At 41.4% G+C, this 22,270-nt stretch overlaps 1 protein-coding gene across 1 annotated transcript; it reads left to right on the plus strand.

Annotated features, from left to right (window-relative positions):
- Nucleotides 1-690: 690 nt before the first annotated feature.
- thap12a (THAP domain containing 12a) lies at nt 691-14,545 on the plus strand. Its single transcript, XM_010870683.4, has 5 exons — nt 691-872; nt 5,778-5,898; nt 6,052-6,156; nt 6,636-6,672; nt 12,037-14,545. Exons 1-5 carry the CDS (start codon nt 784-786, stop codon nt 13,881-13,883), a joined length of 2,199 nt encoding a protein of 732 aa, XP_010868985.2. The 5' UTR covers nt 691-783; the 3' UTR covers nt 13,884-14,545.
- Nucleotides 14,546-22,270: the final 7,725 nt, after the last annotated feature.

The following is a 22,270-nucleotide window of genomic DNA, read 5'->3' on the forward strand; positions in this document are numbered from 1 at the left end:
CTTTCAGAAACAGACTCCATGAGGGTGGCATGAGGGCCCGACGTCTTCTAATGGGACCTGTTCTCACGCCCAGCATTGTGTAGTTCAATTGGCATTTGCCAGAGAACATTAGAATTGGCAGGTCATCCAACGCCACCAAGTAGCACCACAGACTGTCCAGGAGTTCACTGATGCAACATCTAATCAAGGTCTGGGAGGTGATCCCCCAGGACACAATACGCTGTCTCATCAGGAGAGAGCCCAGATGTTGTCAGGGGTGCACACAGGCACGTGGGGGCCATACACACTACTGAGTCACATTATGAGTTGCTGTGATGAAATTCACGCAAGTTGGAACAGCAGGTGATTTCAATTATTTACTTAGATTCTCGGTGTGAGTTTGAATACAGCCCTCAATCGGTTGATGATTTTGTTTTCCACTCACGTTGTTACGTCATTTTGTTCTCAACGAATTACACAATGTAAAGATTTTGATCTTTAATATATTTCGTTCATCCGGACCCGATGTATGATCTAAATGTTCCCTTAATTTTTTTGAGTATTGTAGTATACTGAGAACTATTGTACCTAAATTGGTATATATCGGTAGGTATCCAGTAGAGGTCGGTGCAACGTAGCATCGTGGAAGTTAGTTAACACCGGTTTGAGCAAGCACGTGATCAAACGAACCTTCGACGTCATCGATCACATGGTATAACCATTTTAAAACGTAACAGTGCATTTGAGTTCTCGGTTTTATCTGTTCCGGTGTTTCTGCAACATCTAGATCAGTTAAACCAAGCAATGTCGAACTTTTGCGTTGTTCCAAATTGCATCACAAGAAGCAACGAGTCGCAATCGCTATTGTTCAGGTTTCCAAGGGACACTGAAATGTAAGTTCGCATTGCTAAGTATGGACGCCCCTACTTGAGTTGGCACTGCTAAATCGTAATTAGGTTAGCTAGCATTTTTAACCAGCTTTTAGGCTACACGTTTTCCAATCTGTTTGCAGAGAAACAGAGAGTTTGCCTTTTGGGATTGGCACATTTTTATCAGTTTAAAATAAATATGTAACGGATAGTTTATATCCACAACTCGATAGTTGCCAAGTTGGCTAACAAGCAGGCTGGAAAGGTAGTTTTGTTAACTATACATCTAGTACGGTACCAGACTCAGTCTAGCGCGTTTGGGCGCTAAATAGACGCGTAGATAAACTGAATTGGAAGATGAAGTCCGATGGTGTCCAAATGCAATTTTTGCCATTGTGGGCTTCCATCATTTTCACTCAAGACAATGGATGGCTGCTGTATAATATATTTTTTACAGAGAAGTGAACGTTTTCGATTCGTGATTGGGTTATACATTTTGCGGTATAGCCAATGTGGTCATTGTTTCCAGTTTATTTAGTGTGAACTGGAAACCCACTTTCTTTCCATCGCCCATCAGATTTGGACTTGGCCTTCAAATGGCTGGGCATCATATTTAACAATGACAAACCTTCCAATGCAGCTCTCAATGCCTAAACTGTCCAGATGTAAGAGAGACAATCTGGTGAATTGTCATTGTGCCATTCACATTCGACAGCTTCTACGGTACAGCTTAATTATATCTTAGGATGTTCTCTTGTGACACTCAAAAGTGCTTGACTAAGAGGCTGTGCTTTGTAAAGTTTCATAGATCTCTTTTGGTGTTTAAATATCTGATCCCATTTTCACCGTCTGCCGTGCGCATTACAGCGCCACCCACGCCATCAGGTGCACCCTTACAATGGGCTTTCTCTGAGACATTCCAGGTCACTTCCTTAAACCCAAAATTAAGGGCAGTGTGATCAGGAGACAGAAGATGGTTGTAACAGTGGGCTTCTGCTCTTTCGACTTGTTTAAAATTGGCTTAAACTGTACCCAAGCAAGCTCTTTCATCATAACATAGGCATATGATGTGTAGACCACACTGGTGTGAATTGTGGCCTGTTAATGTAAATAAGGCTTATTGTAAATTAGTGTGAGCATATTTTGATGAATATTTCAAGTTTGCTTGTTACTGATGTTTTCACTTCACTGATTCATCATTATAATACCTCGCTAAATTTTTTCCCATGATACTGAGCCCTAGCTTCAGCCTCTATGCTTATCCTGGCTCTGAACTGTATCTGCCTCTCTTTATTAGACAGAGGCATCTGGAAGGACAGAATTGACCTTAAAAGTACACTTTGCAACTTTAATGCCACCTATCAGCAGTGGGTTAAATATCAGTTCTGCAACTCCATTAGGATCTGACATTGTCATTACTAACTAAGAGCATTTTGATTGGTCTCAAGCAGTGTCACCTCCAACAGTTGATGCTGGAACAATGAACACAGACTTTTGTTTCAAACAGGGTTAAAGTTGATGGGCCCTTTCTATAACTATGGAACAGAATAATAGCTAAACCAATCAATCTCATCTGGGTTATTTATTGCGTTAGATGCATTAACATATTTCAGAGATTGGTTGATGGCTATCTAGCGAACATGAAACTACACTGATAAAAAAAAAAAGTGGGCGCATGTGATCATCACAGTATAACACCAAGTCATTTAAACTTCAGGGATATCAATCTGTCCAGTTAGGAAGCATTAGTGCTTGTGGATCAGTGTCACCTGTTTTGGTGCAAATGAAAGTGACAACAGGTGTACTGGGGAGGCAACAGCAAGACAACCCCCAAAAAGGGAATGGTTTTGCAGGTGGTGGCCACAGACAATTGCTCTCTCCTTTTCCTTCCTGACTGATTCTTCTCTAGCTTTGCGTTTTGCTAGTGGCCTTGTCACTACTGGTAGCATGAGGCGGTACCTACAGCCCCGTCAGGTTGCCCAGGTCGTCCAGCTCCTCCAGGATGGCACATCCATATGTGCCGTTGCAAGAAGGTTTGCTGTGTCTTCCACTACTGGAAAGCTTCAATGTTATTCAAAGTTTGCTTGCTGTATGAAACAATAATTGCATCTAGAGACCAGGATGACAAACTGCCAATTCCTCCCTTGTCTACTACAGCATACACAACGAAAAATGCAAAGAAGTGAAATAAGTCAGACTAGCTCTCGATTGCTAGCAACCAGGAAGCCTAAGCTAACATGATGTTACCAAGGCTAACAATAACATGAGTTGGTGCTTTTTTTGGAACAGGTATTTTTTACAGAGTGTTGTGTAGAGGAAATAGCATTTGAGCTGTGGCTTTTAGGATTATGTGGATTTCATGGTTTACTATCAATGATCTGGTAACCTTGCATACAGGACCTTACCGGGCCTGACATTGCGGAGTTGAGTAACGTCGGAAGAAGTGGATCCTAGTTTTCTTCTACACCCAAAATACAGCTCTAATTTATAAAGAATCAGCATCTCCAAATGTATGGCAGACATTCCATTCCAGTCTCTGTTAAATTCCAACACAGTCACACCTCATTTTACTGAATGAGGTATGATTGTTAGTACCTGAACCAAATCTAATTTAGCAAGGAAAGTATAAAAACTACTGCTTTGGTCATTACTATCCTCTTGCAATAGGACCAGCTGGATGGCAAAAACAGTGCAAGTAGTACCTCAAAGGTATTTAGAATAAATAAAAAAATATTCAGCTTGACAAAAGAGTTGAAAAGAAAAGCTTTGAGGGAGGAAAAGAAGGGTTAAATTCTGGCTTTACTGGCAGAGGGATACAGTGAGTGTCAGGTTGCTTCTATCCTGAACATTTCAAAGACGGCGGTTCTTAAGAACAAGGTCAAGCAACAGACATTTGGGACAACAAAGCTACAGACTGGCAGAGGGCGAAAACGACTGTCCACTGACCGAGATGACTGTCAACTCATTCGAATGTCACTCAACTGTAGGAGGACATCAAAAAGAATGGCAACCAGCAGCTGGGGTGAAGGGCACGGCGAGGACGGTTCGAAACATGCTCCAAGGTGCAGGGCTGTAGTCGTGCAAAGCTAGAAAAGCTGAAGCCCTTCATCAATGAGAAGCGAAGAAGAGCCAGGCTGAAGTTTACAAGAGACCATAAAGATTGGAATAGAGTAAGGTCATCTTCTCTGACAAGTAAAATTTTCAGCTCTGCCCAACACCTGGTTGTCTAATGGTTAGACGAATACCTGGAGAGGCCTACAAGCTACAGTGTCTCGCACCCACTGTGAAATTTGGTGGAGAATCAGTGATGATCTGGGGATGCTTCAGCAAGGCTGGAATCGGGCAGATTTGTCTTTGTGAAGGACGAATGAATCAAGCCAAGTACAAGGTTATCCTGGAAGAACACCTGCTTCCTTCTGCTCTGACAATTTTCCCTAACTCTTGAGTATAATCTTTTCCAGCAGGACAATGCTCCATGCCACAAAGCCAGGTCAAACATGGTGTGGATGGAGGACCACCAGATCAAGACCCTATCATGGCCAGCCCCATCTCCAGACTTTAAAATTAAACTAGCGCTTCATCAGTCATTAATCTGGTTCTGCAAGTCTATTTATATTTGTATTGTATGTATTTTCATTAGTGCTGTCAAACGATTAAAATAAGGAATCGCGATAAATCGCTTAATCTTAGTAAGAATCTGTTTGTTTTGCCCTTAATACACAGTTCTGTTTAAAAAGCAGTGCATTATGGTGAAGTCTTAAAGTGCAGTCTCAGCTTTAGTTTGAGGGTATTTACATCCAAATTGGAGGAGGGGTTTAGGAATTACTGCTTTTTAATATGACCCCCCTCTTTTTTAAGGGACCAAAAGTAATTGGACAATTTACTCAAGCTGTTTGATGGACAGGTGTGGGCTATTCCTTTGTTATTTCTTCATCAATTAAGCCGGTAAAAGGTCTGGAGTTGATTCCAGGTGTGGCATTCACATTTGGAAGCTGTTGCTGTGAAACCACAACTTGCGGTCAAAGGAGCTCTCAATGCAAGTGAAACAGTCCATCCTTAGGCTGCAAAAAAATATCCATCAGAGAGATAGCAGGAACATTAGGAGTAGCCAGATCAACAGTTTGGTACCTTCTGAGAGAAAAAGAACGTACTGGTGAGCTCTGCAACACAAAAAGGCCTGGACATCCATGGAAGACTAAAGTTGTGGATTATCGTAGGATTCTTATCATGGTAAAGAAATACCACTTCACAACATCCAGTCAGGTGAAGAACACTCTCCAGGAGGTATGCATATCATTATCCAAGTCAAACATGAAGAGAAGTCTTCACAAGAGCAAATGCAGAGGGTTCACCTCTAGAATAGAAAGGCCAGATTAGACTTTGCCAAAAAAACATCCAAAAAAAGCCAGCCCAGTTTTGGAACAGCTTTCTTTGGACAGATGAAACTAAGATCAACCTGTACCAGGATGATGGGAAGAAAAAAGTATGTAGAAGGCTTGGAATGGTACAAAAGTCCCACAAACAAACAACTGAAGACCGCTCCAGTTAAGGCCTGGCAAAGCATAACAAGCATAACAAACCCAGCGTTTGGTAATGTCCATGAGTTCCAGACTTCCAAGTAGTCATTGTCTGCAAAGGCCTTTCGACAAAGTATTAAAAATGAACATTTTATTTATGGTTTGAACACCTGAAATAAGGGGACTGTGTATGAAAATGGTTGCAATTCCTAATCGTTTCATACAATAATTTTGTTCAACCCCTTGAATTAAAGCTGAAATTCTGCTCTCCAATTGCATCTTGGGTTGTTTAATTTCAAATCCATTGTGGTGGCATACAGAGGCAAAATTGTGTCAATGTCCAAATATTTCTGGACCTAACTGTATATGTGCAACATATTTGACTACTAATTTATTTTTCTGTCCTACACAGATGCAAGCTCTGGGTTGAAAACTGCAGCTGCAAGGATCTTGAAGATAAAACACCTGACGAGCTGAACAGATACTACAGACTTTGTGCTAAGCACTTTGAACCTTCCGTGATATGTAAAACAGTAAGTGATAATGACAATTCTGGTTTCTTGGTCTGATTGAAATGTTTCATTAATCATTTTACATGGATAATAGCTGTGTAATTTTCATGTTCTTCATGTCCTACAGACTCTACAGTACTAGATAATTTAAAAATAAATGTTTCATATTTCAAGAATACTTCTAGAACAAGGCTGAAGGATGATGCCATACCAACCATCTTTGAGTCATCCGTCCACCTCGACAATCCACAAAGTTTGCGAAAGAGAATTAAAGAGCTGGTAAGCGGAACTGGCGGTAACATGTTACTTCTGTAACAGTATATTTCTATAAAATATTAGCAAAAAAAATGTTGGTACTTGTTAACATGTTGGACAGTCACTAGACGGGACTATTGACACTGAGCATTTTTGAATAGTCACCCCAGGGTACAGAAAAACACTGTTTTAGCTGTAACAGATTTAATGTGAATTTCCTATTTGATGATGTTGCCACACTATAGGGTTACATCTTGTTTGTCAAAATGTAACCCAGAGTCCTTAGTTTGCTCACCCATGTTCTCGACCATATTATTTAGCCAATCCTAGCTATTTATGTAAATATCTTAACTTATATACTAACATCAACAAGATAAGACTTGAGCATTTCAATGTTTAAAGGAGGCTCGGAAGTAAATGGTAGTGGAAAATGTACTCAATGTATTTTAATCTACATTTGTCAATTTCTTTTTAACTGTTTCCTTTTTACTTCTGTATTTTAGAGTGACAATGAAGAAAGGCAAATTAAAGAGCGGAAAAGTAAGTTGTGGAACTGATATCTGATATTAACTAGGGATCAACCAATATTATTTTAGCACCGATACAGATTGTGCATGATTTGGGGGGCCAATATTTTCTGCCAATAAGCGATATCAGGAAATTTAATAATTTGGCCTGTCAAGGCTATTCATGACCATTCCAGCATCTCATGCCTAAAACAATCTATAATGCCAATGTATTTCCATTTTCCATGTGCTGGAAAATATTTTCCCAATCTGACATGAGGCTGCTATAACTCTGAAGAAATTCTAAGTTAGCCAGTTAGCTGCTTCAGCTGTCTGTCAAGACATGGTTGGATTATAACTGTTGATGGCTTCACTTATCACTTACAGGGATTTGATGCTGTCTTCATTGCGACACAGTATTTAAACGTTTTATTCCACTAGCAGACTATTTTATATCAGTGGACCTGGGCACGTTACTAGTAAAATAAATTCAACAAATATTTAAAAGGAGTTACATTTTGGTCATTGTGGCAAACTAATTTGTTTTTCAATACAGTGACCTTGCCTTACTGTGGGAGAGTAGAGCAAGAGCATGCACTTTCTGCTGGCGTCAACACTATGGGGTTCACTTGGGTCTCATTTAGAGGAACTATAGGAGATAGGCCGATAGAACAGGACTGATAGCGGATTCACTAGAAAGGCCCTATTAGCACCGCTTTCGGTCGATCCCTAATAATAACACTGACCAATAAAAACATTTTGGTCCTGTTGCTTGTTTTTGTTCAGTTTTAACATACCTTCTCTGTTGCAGTGAAATTAAGTGAATGTTGAACCATTTTTATTTTACATATTATTGGCTATACATTCAACCACCACCAAGTCAAGTTATTTAGCACACGTTGACACACAAGCAGTCCTGGGAAAATATATTTGCATAGACACTTGAGTCTTGTTTTACTGTAGCTACTGCAGTATTATCTCTTAATGGGTGATCTCTTTAAAAGATATACAAAATGACGTTCTGTGAACTAACAATGAATGCAGTTAATATTACTAGGTTCTGTAGTGTCTATTGCTAAATTATAACTCTGATTCAAAAACAAGATGTTGCTGGGTAAAATGTAAAGAAAAACAGACAACATATCAAATGTTGAAACTAGGAAGTGTTATTGTTTCTTGAAATCTACAGCTCTGGAAAATAATTGAGTCCACTACACCTTTTTTCTTTCCTTTCCAAAAAAGTCAAAAGGGAAGGTTTTGAGTGAGGAACAGAAGGGCAAAAATTAAGAGACCACTGCAAATTGAACCCTTCTGTTCCTCACTCAAAACTTGACTTTTCAGCTTTTTTGGAAAGGAAAGAAAAGGTACAGTGGTCTCAATTTCTTCCAAAGCTGTAGATGCTCACTTTGATTTTGATGCCAACAACACGTTTCAAAAAATCTGGGACAGGGCAAACAAAAAAAGTGTATATACACAGTGGGGAGAACAGGTATTTTATACACTGCCGATTTTGCAGGTTTTCCCACTTACAAAGCATGTAGAAGTCTGTAATATTTTATCATAGGTACTATTCAACTGTGAGTGACAGAATCTAAAACAAAAATCCAGAAAATCACATTTTATGATTTAAGTTGCATTTTATTGCATGACATAAGTATGATACTTATGATACTCAGAAAAGCAGTACTTAATATTTGGCACAGAAACCTTTGTTTGCAATTACAGAGATCACACATTTCCTGTAGTTCTTGACCAGGTTTGCACACACTGCAGCAGGGATTTTGGCCCACTCCTCCATACAGACCTTCTCCAGATCCTTCAGGTTTCGGGGCTGTTGCTGGGCAATACGGACTTTCTGCTCCCTCCAAGATTTTCTATTGGGTTCAGGTCTGGAGACTGGCTAGGCCACTCCAGGACCTTGAGATGCTTCTTACGGAGCAACTCCTTAGTTGCCCTGGCTGTATGTTTTGGGTCGTTGTCATCCTGGAAGACCCAGCCACGACCCATCTTCAATGCTCTTACTGAGGGAAGGAGGTTGTTGGCCAAGATCTCGCAATAAATGGTCCCATCCATCCTCCCCTCAAAACGGTGCAGTCGTCCTCTCCCCTTTGCAGAAAAGCATCCCCAAAGAATGATGTTTCCACCTACATGCTTCACGTTTGGGATGGTGTTCTTGGGTTGTACTCATCCTTCTTCCTCCAAACACAGTTTAGACCAAAAAGCTCTATTTTTGTCTCATCAGACCACATGACCTTCTCCCATTCCTCCACTGGATCATCCAGATGGTCATTGGCAAACTTCAGATTGGCCTGGACATGCGCTGGCTTGAGTAGGGGGACCTTGCGTGCGCTGCAGGATTTTAATCCATGATGGCATAGTGTGCTACTAATGGTTTTCTTTGAGACTGTGGTCCCAGCTCTCTTCAGGTCATTGACCAGGTCCTGCCGTATACACTCACCTAAAGGATTATTAGGAACACCTGTTCAATTTCTCATTAATGCAATTATCTAATCAACCAATCACAAAGCAGTTGCTTCAATGCATTTAGGGGTGTGGTCTAGGTCAAGACAATCTCCTGAACTCCAAACTGAATGTCAGAATGGGAAAGGTGATTTAAGCAATTTTGAGCGTGGCATGGTTGTTGGTGCCAGACGGGCCGGTCTGAGTATTTCACAATCTGCTCAGTTACTGGGATTTTCACGCACAACCATTTCTAGGGTTTACAAAGAATGGTGTGAAAATGGAAAAACATCCAGTATGCGGCAGTCCTGTGGGCGAAAATGCCTTGTTGATGCTAGAGGTCAGAGGAGAATGGGCCGACTGATTAAAGCTGATAGAAGAGCAACTTTGACTGAAATAACCACTCGTTACACCCGAGGTATGCAGCAAAGCATTTGTGAAGCCACAACATGCACAACCTTGAGGCGGATGGGCTACAAGAGCAGAAGACCCCACCGGGTACCACTCATCTCCACTACAAATAGGAAAAAGAGGATACAATCTGCACAAGCTCACCAAAATTGGACAGTTGAAGACCGGAAGAATGTTGCCTGGTCTGATGTCTTGATTTCTGTTGAGACATTCAGATGGTAGAGTCAGAATTTGGTGTAAACTGAATGAGAACATGGATCCATCATGCCTTGTTACCACTGTGCAGGCTGGTGGTGGTGGTGTAATGGTGTGGGGGATGTTTTCTTGGCACACTTTAGGCCCCTTTGTGCCAATTGGGCATTGTTTAAATGCCATGGCCTACCTGAGCATTGTTTCTGACCATGTCCATCCCTTTATGACCACCTTGTACCCATCCTCTGATGGCTACTTCCAGCAGGATAATGCACCATGTCACAAAGCTCAAATCATTTCATTGGTTTCTTGAACATGACAATGAGTTCACTGTACTGAAATGGCCCCCACAGTCACCAGATCTCACCCCAATAGAGCATCTTTGGGATGTGGTGGAACGGGAGCTTCGTGCCCTGGATGTGCATCCCACAAATCTTCAACCGCAAGATGCTATCCTATCAATATGGGCCAACATTTCTAAAGAATGCTTTCAGCACCTTGTTGAATTAATGTCACGTAGAATTAAGGCAGTTCTGAAGGCGAAAGGGGGTCAAACACAGTATTAGTATGGTGTTCCTAATAATCCTTTTAGGTGAGTGTACATACATTTAAACTAGCAGCAATCTTGAAGAGTAGGATGGGAAATACGAACAATATGGGTAGAAGTATTGAATATTATAAATATAATGAGTGCAATATCCCTATGAATGGTACATACAAAATAATATTCTAATGTACATAGAAAGACATCAGAGCATTTGGAATGTTCATGTGTGATCAGTATGATCATAGATCATTGTTGCTGGTTGAGGAGCCTTATGGCCTGAGGGGAAAAAACTGTCTGGAAGTGCGTGACCTGATGCTCCGGTAGTGTCAACCAGACAGCAGTAGCCGTGTGAATAGATTATAGTATTGGTGGCTGTAGTCTTTGATGTTCTGTTCTTTTGTCTATGGCATTGTGAAGGGTAGACCCTCTGGAGGGACTAGCTCTCAATGGTGCACCTGTTGAGGTTGGTGAGAGTTTTTACAGACATGCCCAACATTTTGAGTCTCCTCAGGAGGTATAGTTGCTTTTGGGCAGTTTTCACTGAGTTTGGTTGTCTGGACCAAGTGAGGTCATCTGTTTATGCAGGTGCAACCCAGCAAGCACAAAATGTGCTTGGCATCAACTGAAGATGTAATGAAAAATGTATACTTCAAACAGGAAGTAGAATATCAGTACAAGCAATTGTGATGCTGTTTAGCCTCCCCAACCTAATTAAACACCTTTTCAGTGGGTACAACATGTATATTTCAGTAGTAGTCTATGTAAAAAATAATTAGCCTACAATTCTAAAAAGAAAAAGCTATTCTTTGTTGGCCTATCCACATATTAATGCTGTGGAAAGACTTCCTATTCACATAATCTCCTTAATTTACTGAAACCCTAAAATATGAACTGATTTGTGCTTCAAGTCTAAAAGCTTCATACTAAATAAACAGATCACCTTCTTCGACTGATACCTGCAATTCTGTGGACTTACTTTTTTTATCAGTCTTGTGGGTCTTTGACTTGGGAACACTACTAAACTGTACATAAAACATTTCAGTGCAAGAGTCACATCTCTGACAGCCCGACAGAGACTGTTGCCTTAGAAATATGCTCTGCGTCACTGATGTTATACAGAACACTGCAACATAAAGAATTTGTTCCGAACTGAGAGCATGTCCGCCATGTATCATAGGAACTATAATATGAGGGCTGAGAATATTTTTCAGATGAATGATCCATTGTGCAGAAAAGCTGTAATTCTCAAACAGATAATCATTAGGGAATGAAAAAACATCCAAGCATGGTCTGACCACACTCTCCTGATGGAGATTTCTGCGGAGTGTGTACTTCTATTGGCTTTTCGAGAGAAGGACAAGCCCTGTCTGAGACATTGAGATGGCAGGTTTCGGTGAAAGAGTAGGACAAAGAGGAGTATGTTGTTGTAGTAACTGACTCAGAGAAACGTTGAACTGGCTCTAAACACAGAGTTTCCATCAACTCCATTTCACTAAACCTGTTTTCTGAAATACCCCCATTGTAGACCAATTTCATACAAACATGTTGACAAACAAGGCCTTGTCTTAATGAGATTTACAGTATTAAAACACTGATGTGAGGTACACCTAAATGAAACCCAGATCTTATTTGAGTTTCAAATGTTCCAATTGTATTAAAATATGGTAAGAGTTTTATATTTAATGACCAGTATGGAAGGATCTTTTGTGTTAATCGTGAGCCAATAGGATGTCAGGAGCCACATGCATGTTGCAGACATTTTCTCATTCTTGCCACTCTTTCTTACAGAGGACTTGGTGGACCAACCCAACATGAGCAAAGAGGACCTTCAGACAAACACCAAACCCTTGACCTTTGACAAGAAAGATCGCATAGAATACCTCAAATCATTGTTTGAGATTCTTGTAGTGTTAGGGAAGCAAAATATACCTTTGACTAGACATACCGAAGATTTGCAGGCAGGCCAATGTCTCGCTGTAAGCAACTTCAAGGCATTGCTGGAGTACCGAATAAATGCTGGTGGTGACAAAGCTCTCAGGAACAGGTTAGAAACAATCAATTTGAACGCAGAGTACTGCAACCCCACCCAGCAGAGGCAGATGATGGAGGTCTGTGAGAGTTGCATTCGCGAGGAGCTCTTACAGGAAGTACGAGAGGGACGCTTCTTCTCATTACTCACTGATGATGTGGTTGATATCTCCGGTGAGTGCCACCTCCCTGTGTTTTTGCGTTTTTTAGACCAGGCGAATTGTTTGCGGGAGGAATTTGTTGGATTCCTTCCATTTGGGGGGGACGAGGAGACCCTGACGGAGAGGCTGCTGACTGAGGTCACAAAGACGTGGGGCTTGAATATGGATTACTGCAGGGGGCAGGCCCATTTCAGCTCTGGTGTGCATTCTAGCAAAATTAAAGCCATCGCCACCAAACTCACAGAGAAGTACCCCACAGCAGTACTCACTCCAAAATCAACATGTGCCTTGAATATTTCATTGGCAAGTGGAGTGGCTTTGACCGGCGTCCAGATTGTCATGTCTACTTTGAAGAAGATTGAGTCTCTTTTCAATGAGTCACCTTCCCTGCAATTGGAGTTGGAGAGTGCCATCTCCATTTTCTACCAAGGTAATGATGAGAAGGCCAATGATCTGAAAGTAGCCTGCCACACTAACTGGACAGTGAAACATGATGCATTTGAGGTGGCAGTTGATTTCCTTGAATCTTTACTGCTCTGTATGGATAGTGTTCATGACAATGAAGATCTGAGGTGGAGTGACCAAATCACACATGATGCATTGGAAATATCAGAGGCACTGGCTGATTTTGAGTTTGTTGCCACATTGGTTGTTCTGAAAAACACTTTGTCATTCACAAGAGCCTTTGGCAAGAACTTGCAAGGGCCATTGATGGATGTTTATTTTGCTGCCAACAGCTTGACCGCTGTGTTGCACTCACTGAACGAGGTCTTGGAAAATATTGACGTGTACCATGAGTTCTGGTTTGAAGAGGCTGTTAACCTAGCCACTGCACTAGACATCCCTGTGAAAGTACCAAGGCTGTACTTGAGAAAGCACCGCCCTGAAGCTGGAACAGAGATTCAGCCTGAGAGCTATTTCAAAGATAACCTGACTGCCCCAGTGGTGAGCCATGTCATCAAAGAGTTGAACGACCTCTTCTCTGAAAACCACCTCAACGCCCTAAGATGTCTGACACTCGTCCCTGCTGTCATGGGGCAACTGAAGTTTAACACATCTGAAGAGAACAATGTGGAGATGTACAGAAAAGACCTTCCCAATGCAGACACTCTCCCAGCTGAGCTGCATTGCTGGAGGGTAAAGTGGAAGCACAGGGGCAAGGTCACCCTGCCTTCCACCGTCCATGAAACGCTGCAGCTGGCTGATGTGAAATTCTTCCCCAATGTGCTTGCCTTTTTGAAGGTGCTCTGCAACCTGCCCATCCTTAGCTTTGAGCATCTCGACAGCAATGCTTCTCGTAAACGCTTTCAGATGTATCTGGAGAACACACCTGACAAACACAGATCCAAATGTCTGGCATTTCTGAATATACATTGTAATGCCCGACATGACATTGACTTTATGGTTGATAGTTACGTTAGGATGTATCCTGACATTGAAAGTTAATTCAGATTCACATAATTACTGTGAGGTGGTACGCTAACCGCCTGACTAAATCGCTTTATTTCTTAACGCTGTCCTTGGCATTTGGGGTCCGAGCTGACCTCTTACATCTGGATGTTTAGTAGTGAATGATAGAGGCCTGTTGTGGCCATAAGTCTGTTTTTTCGCAATAGGCCGCAGCCTAAAGGGTGTCCACCATTCTAATGTAGTCAGCTTGGTTAAATATCCGTCATTATAAGTTGAACCCTCAATCATCCCATGCAGACTTTAGATTGGTGAATGACACTTTCAGCCAATGTCATAAAAAAAATGTATGGTACATTTTAATATCAGTTTGGGCATGCAGACGTAGCCACTGCAGTTGCTCATGGTGGTAAAATGTAAAAATTCACAATAAAACTATTGAAATGAATAAAGGTGTGCGTGTGTGCGCCTCAAAACATTTCCATGAATTCCATCAATCAATTGAATTCATGGAAATGTTTTGATGTGTATAACCTTGCATTTCATATAATCAAGCCCCTCAGGAAATACAGTAGGCTGTAATCACCTTATACACACACTGTCAGTGTGTTTGTGTGGGTTTGTTCAAACTGTATCAGGTAAAATATTGTCAAACTGTGATGGTTTTGTTTTCAAACCGAATAAAGAATGTAAAACAGTTATTGCTGTAGTAAAATATGCTTTACAAAGAATGTGTTGTGGGGTTGCACAGTTGGCAATGAATGCATTTTTTACTTTAATGTTGTTTGTGACAAGATCTTTTTAAAGGTGAAGGTTTAACTTGCTTTGTCTTTATTTCACACTTAACATGAAGAAAAACATTATTTTCGATTATGGTGTGTAAACTTAGTATCCACTCTACATGTGTATGTTATTAGCAGCAAATGCGCACTGGACATTAGAGCAATTTCATTGATGGGGATGTAAACATTAATTTGTAATGTAAGTGTGACAAAAGAGCTGAAGCTGCAATAACTATCATGGGTTGCTAATACAAGTAGGATAATACAAGTTGTTAAATTATACAAGTAGCATAATTTATTCAACAACTATAGACCTGTATCAATCTTATTTATAAAGCCATTTTTACAACAGCAGTTGTCACAAAGTGCTTTACAGAGACACCCGGCCTTAAACCCCAAGGAGCAAACAACAGTAGTGTTGAATTTCAGTGTCTAGGAAAAACTCCCTAAGAAGGCCGAATTTTAGGAAGAAACCTAGAGAGGACCCAGGCTCAGAGGGGTAACCAGTCCTCTTCTGGCTGTGCCAGGTGAGATATTAAGAGTCCAATTGGAATAATTAATTAATTTCTCTGGGCTAAATCCAGAGGCTATTTGATTTTAGACCAGGTCAGAGGTATGATCAGGTGGATAGGGACAGCAACAGGCCCCCCAAACCAGGTAATCCGCAGACCTCACCCTCCTAAAATTTAAAACAGGAGGAAACTGAGAAAAGTTATAGTGCATTCCTCATATCCCCCAGCACAATAATATAGTAGCGTAAAACCTTGGAACTGAGATGGGGGGGTCCGGTGACACTGTGGCCCTACCTGGGGGAGGCCCCGGACAGGGCCCAAAAGGCAGGAAATCAATCCACCCACATTGCCAGGCATCAACCAAAGGGACACCCCCCCCCCCCACCGCAACCCCCCTGAATGAGGGCCGAGTATTGCCAGCAGTGTACAGCCCAATTGCACAAGTGCGCAACAGCGAGTCAACAACAAGCCAGTGACTCTTCACCCGAAATGCATTGGAGGGAGGGCATCCCAGTGGCAACGAGAGCCCACCTGGCAAGACAGCAAGGGTGGACAGTATCAAGACTACTGGTCACCTTCACGTCCCCGGGCCAGGCTACACCTAATTATAAACTGTGCTGTAGAGATTCGTTTTTAGTAGACACTTGCACTGAGTTTGCATTTCTAACCTTAATTGGCAGATCATTCCACAGTAGTGGAGCTCTATGAGAAAAGGCCCTGCCGCCAGCTGTTTGTTTAGAAATTCTACATAAAATTAAAAGGCCTGCATCTTGCGATCGTAGGTTACGTGTAGGTATGTATGGCTGGATCATTTCAGCAAGTTAAGTAGGAGCAAGTCCATGTATTGATTTATAGGTTTAGAGTAAAACCTTAAAATCAGCCCTAACCCCAACAGGCAGCCAGGACGCTAGGACAGGAGTAATGTGTTCAAATGTTTTTGTTCTAGTTAGGATTCTAGCAGCCGTGTGCAGCACTAATTGAAGTTTATTAATTTGTCTGGATAACCAGAGAGAAGAGCATTGCAGTAATTTAGTCTACAAGTAACGAAAGCATGGATTAATTTTTCTGCATCAGTTTTTGATAGAAAGTTTCTAATTTTTGCAATGTTTCGAAGATGAAAATAAGCATCTCGTGAAACATATTTTCTTCGAAGGAGAGGTCAGGGTCAAGGGTAACGCCAAAGTTTTTTGGGATACAACCATGCAGCCGTCAAGGTTCACAGTGAGATCTGCTAAAAATGCTCTTTGTTTTTTGGCTCCTAAAACGAGCATTTCTGTTTTCCTTGAGTTTAAGAGCAAGAAATTCTCTGTCATCCACTTCCTAATATCTGAAACTTATGCTTCCAAAGTAGCTAATTTAGGGGATTCTCCATGCTTCATTGAAATATGTAACTGTGTCATCAGCATAACAATGAAAGCTTATGTTGTGATTTCAAATTACATCGTCCAGAGGGAGCATATATAGTGAGAACAATAATGGGCCCAGAACCGAGTCTTGAGGAACACCAAAGCATACCTTTGCCTTGTCAGAGGATATGCCATCCACACCAATTTTCTGGAGGCTTGCTTAAGTGCTCTAGTATTGTCAGTGTACCAGCGGAGCAAGTTTCTTGTTGCGTATTTCATTTGTTTTCAGTGGTGCAACTGTGTCTAATGTACTTCGCAGTATTGAGTTAGATCCTCGATTTGATCGTTTACAGATTTATTTACTCTGTCGTTAATGAGCGAATTTATTTGTAGTCCGAGAATTTATAGTACGGCTTTTGAAACTCATTGTTTGCGGAGCAAGTGGATTTCTTGTTTTAACGGTAAATGTAATAAGACAGTGATCCGATAATCCAGGATTTTGGGCGGAAATTATTAGATCTACAATATCTATTTCTCGTGACAGGATTAAATCTAAGGTGTGATTGTGGCAATGTGTTGGACCTGAGACATGTTGGATAAAACCCATTGAGTCAACCCATTGAAGAGGATCATTGGACTTTTCCATATGAATATTGAAATCGACTACTATCTGCCATGACTACAAGGTTAGACAAGAATTCTGGAAATTCACTGAGGAACATTGTGTATGGCCCGGGGGGCCTATAAATAGTAGCCATGTAAAACGATTTATCGGCCTGGTTAACGTTCATGAGTAAAACTGCAAAAGATTGAAACTCAGTGATATGTTTGAGGGTACATTTATATTTACCGTCATACATATTGGCAACACCCCCTTCTTTTCGGGATGCACGAGGGATATGATCACTAGTATAACCAGAAGGAGAGGCCTGTGACAGTGAATTCATTAGGCTTTAGCCACGTTTCACATAAACCAATAACATCTAGTTTATGATCAGAGATTAATTAATTTACTGCAAGTGCCTTTGGAGCAAGGGATCTAACATTTAGGAGTCCCATTTTGAGATGCGAAGTGATAGTCATTTTTATTTATTTATTTTTGTGACCGAGGTGGAGGAAGGCTTTATCTTAATAAGGTTGTTTTTGTTAGCACTACCTTGTTTAACTTTTCTCAGCCTGGAACGAGTCACAGTGGCAATAGGTAAAGCTGTACTAACTACTCTGGCTATGCTATTGACAGACTCCACTATGCTAGCAGGCTGGCTAACAGCCTGCAGCCTGACCTGCACCCTATCTCATGTTAAGGCTATGGGAGTGAGACTCCAGTCAATGTTCCTAGATAAAAGAAGAGCACCACTCCAGCTAGGATGGAGTCCGTCGCTCCTCAGCAGATCAGGCCTGGCCCTATTTCTGGGGGAGTCCCAAAAAGAAAGCCAGTTATCTACAAACTCTACCTCCTGCGACGGGCAGAACTCCGTTTTCAGCCAGCGATTGAGTTGAGCAAGTCTGCTGTAGAGCTCGTCATCACCCCTAGCCGGGAGGGGGCCAGAGACAATTACTCGATGCTGACACATCTTTCTAGTTAGTTTACACGCTGATGCTATGTTCTGCTTCGTAACCTCTGACTGTTTCATCCTAACGTTGTTGGTGCCAACGTGAATAACAATATCTCTGTACTCTCTATACTTGCCAGTTTTAGACTTCGCTGGCACCAACCCCAGATTTGCGGCTACGTCGGTGGCTCTGCCCCCCGGTAAACAGTGTACAATCGCCGGCTGATTCTTTAGTCTAATACTGTGTGTAATGGAATCGCCGATGACTAAAGTTTTCAGTTTTTCGAGGCCACCAGTAGAAAATGCCTGCTGATAATTCTCCTCCGAAGACGGCTCGGGCCTTGACTCCGACTCCAGTGGGGAAAACCTGTTGAAAGTCTCAGTTGGTTTTAGCAATGACTCAGGTTTAACTGGTCGGCGGCATTTCTTCCCAGTGACCAAGAGAAAGTTATTGCCCGGCTGCATGACCTGTGCCGAGGGGCTAACAAAACTGTCGTTTCTTCCTGGTGGCACTGACGCAGTTTTTTCTATTTCTACACTAACATAATCCTTGCCTGACATTTACGTCAGAAGCTGAGCCTCTAACTCTGCTATCTTTAACTGAAGACGATAGTTCTCCTCCGTATTGTTGCTACAACAATTACAGTGATTAGGCCATGATACTTAGCCTTGGGTGTTCAGGGGTGAGTAGTTCCGTTTATGTCCAAAAAGAGTCCGGGTGTAATAAAGTTGGGTAAGAGGTCAACAGATGAAAAAATATTGCATTGGTAAAACTCTTAAAATAGAATTTTGACCAATTAGTTAATATGGAGTACAGCCCGTCAACAATCCGCAAACTCAAACAATCCCACAATGCAGTGGATGACTACTGTATCAAATCTCCCCTTTAATAGCCAAGATCATTGAAGGTTGTCTTCAATCAACTCAGCAATTTTGTGTACTCAAGCTCTTAGACAAATTTCATTCAGGCTTCCGACTGAAAAATACTGAAACGGCCCTGATAAGGTTTAAATGATATATGGCTGAATACTCTCTCAAGGAGTGTGGTTCCATGGACAGAATCTCTAGGCACAGCCAGGGGCCGGAGGGTGTCAGGTTTGGGGACCACACAATTTCGTATTTGCTTTTTGCGGATGATGTTGTCGTGTTGGCCCCTTCAAACCAGGACCTTCAGGATGCGCTGGGACGGTTTGCAGCCGAGTGTGAAGTGGTGGGGATGAGAATCAGTACCTCCAAATCCGAGGCCATGGAGGGAAGGATGGAACGGGAGATTGACAGACGGATCGGTGCAGCTTCTGCAGTAATGCGGTCGATGTATCGGTCTGTCGTGGTGAAGAAAGAGCTGAGCCGCAAGGCAAAGCTCTCGATTTACTGGTCAATCTATGTTCCTACTCTCACCTATGGTCATGAGCTTTGGGTCATGACCGAAAGGACAAGATCCCGGATACAGGCGGCCGAAATGAGCTTTCTCCGCAGGGTGGCTGGGCGATCCCTTAGAGATAGGGTGAGAAGCTCGGTCACCCGGGAGGAGCTCAGAGTAGAGCCGCTGCTCCTCCACATCGAGAGGGGTCAGCTGAGGTGGCTTGGGCATCTGTTTCGGATGCCTCCGGAACGCCTTCCTGGGAAGGTGTTCCGGTCCCGTCCCAACGGGAGGAGACCCCGGGGAAGACCTAGGACACGCCTCGGTGTCCCCCTGGAAGAGCTGGAGGAAGTGTCTGGGGAGAGGGAAGTCTGGGCATCTCTGCTTAGACTGCTGCCCCCGCGACCCAGCCCCGGATGAAGCGGAAGAAGATGAATGAATGAATGGCTGAATACTGATTCAGATAAAATAAGTTCTGGTTCTATTAGATCTCAATGCAGTATTTGAGACTAGATCATAGAACACTTCCAGATAGGCTGGAAAATTGGGTAGGACTCTTATCTGGATGACTGGAGTTATTTTCACCATTGGTAATCATAAATCTGAAAGGGTGTTTCTGAGTGTAACCTTTAATATGAGTTGGCACGTAGCACTTTTTTTTTTTGGTTGGTGAGTAAATCAAAATAACTTTCTAAATGTCTTCTAGAAGGTATCTAATGTGGTTTAAGCACCTCACATTTAGTTTTCTATCTTCAATGCATCAATCATACAAATGGTTCTCTCTGTGCCATTATATGCTCATCACATTCATATATAAAAATATGTTATATAAAATAATCAATACAATGACCATATCACAGAATGTATAGTGGTATGTTTGGATAATAGAACCATATGTGCAAAAATAGAGAACATTTTTTATAATAATGGAATTGTTCTGTTTAACAAAATGTAATCAAAAATGTGTACTAGTCAAAGTAGCTTCCTTCTGCAGCCATAAGAGCCGAACTCACTCACGGCAGTCTTTCTACAATGGAAATCAAATATTGTCTGCAAAGTTCTTCGCAACAACTGTGTTGCTTTGCTTTCTCCCTTCTGTCCAGTTCAACCAAAACCAGCTTGTTGAGGTTCAAGGAGAATGTGCTGGCTATTCTATGATTTGAAACCTACTGTCTTATTTTCTTCCAAGGGTAATTCTGATATAGCTTGGTGGTATGTTTTGGGTCTTTATCTTGATGTGGGTAGAACCCCTGACCAACTAGGTGTGCACGGGATGGTATTGAATTGCTCTACAAAATGCTGTGGTAGCCATTTTAGTTCAGGGTGCTACTCTGCAAGTCGATGACTCTGGATCCAGCAAAAGAGCCCCAGACCTTCACAGTCACTTACTTGTTTCGACCTGTGTTAAGCTGTGCTTGAAGCTGTACACACACCTTGGCTTTGCAATTTCTCCAAAGGAAAGACTGACACTTTTAAGGGTAATAATGTCTGTCTTCCTTTGTTAATTGCATTTATCTCCTATAGCAATATACTACATTGTGCAGTACAATTCTGTCCAAATAATGAATAAGTGGGTGTAGCAACGCAGTCTGTTCCAACACTGTTTTATACAGACAGAGAGTTTGTACGTAATCAACACAAGGTTGGACACCTGTAGGAATTGTTAGCATCATCCTTCAAGGCTAAATTTACTTCCATTGCTGCAGAACAGCTGTACGTTTTTAACCCATTACTTGTTCTCTGAAAAATGCCTTTTATTATAATTCCAAAATGTACATTATCTTTCAGTTTCATTAACCTTTTTTTCACCTCTACAATTTCAGGTTATTTAATGGATTTAAACATTTGAACTACTTAAATTTCAATAAAAACTGGAGAAATGGGGGTGTTCTAAAACTAAAATGCACATCTTGTCACATCTCATACATTGCTAGGTGCTTTCAGTGTTGGGAACAGGCAACAAAGATACACAAACATTCATACAAAATAACTGACCCAAAACCGCCTGCATACATACACTGGCAACCCATCAAGGCATTCTTTACACCCCACTCGCAAGTCTGAATCAACAAAAAAAGAAACATTAAAAATAATCCATAAAGATGTAAATATTGGTCCTATGATTCAGGGGATTTCTACAATAATCCCAAATAGAATAGAGTAGCTCTACTTGTCCTTGCTGCACACTGGGAACTAAAACGAAATGACTGAAGATTCTGGTTGAAGGTTGATGAGCGGTTAAAAGCATTACTTCTGTGTTTCATAAAAAATTACTGTTGAAAACCCCAGACTGTATAGGCAGCTTATATTTAGTTTTAATGCACACACATACCCGACAAGACATTCAACCAGTGGTAACTACACAATTGTGTAGCGCTTGTGTAAAATTGCCCTTCCAGGTGATATTGCTAAACCTCATAATATGACTAGTTTAAAAAAAGAAGTGATGCAAAATTTCATGGCAGTTCATATTGGACATTAGTGTGCATTATATCGTTTTTATTGTTTTTCTCTGTTATTTCTTTTTTTCTGTTTTTTGTTTGTTCTCTTTTGTAATGTTTTGTGTGGACCCCAGGAAGAGTAGCTGATGTTTCATCAGCTAATCGGGATCCTTATAAAATAAAATTCTTCACTCCAACTTTTTAGTTTGTACTTCTCAGCAATCTTTATCCACTGTCCTTTTATAGCTGTTGCCCAGCTATATGTATCCAGTCTTTCATACCATAACTGCCAAAATACACCTAAAGACATATGTGAGAAAATAATTGTATGACGTGACCCTTTTTATATACAGTTTTGGGAAAAGTATATTTGTCACAACCATTCATCTTTTGATTCACTCGAACACGCCTATTCACTCCTTAGGTATATCT

Source organism: Esox lucius, chromosome 7 (genome assembly GCF_011004845.1).
Source record: "Esox lucius isolate fEsoLuc1 chromosome 7, fEsoLuc1.pri, whole genome shotgun sequence".
NCBI lineage: Eukaryota > Metazoa > Chordata > Actinopteri > Esociformes > Esocidae > Esox > Esox lucius.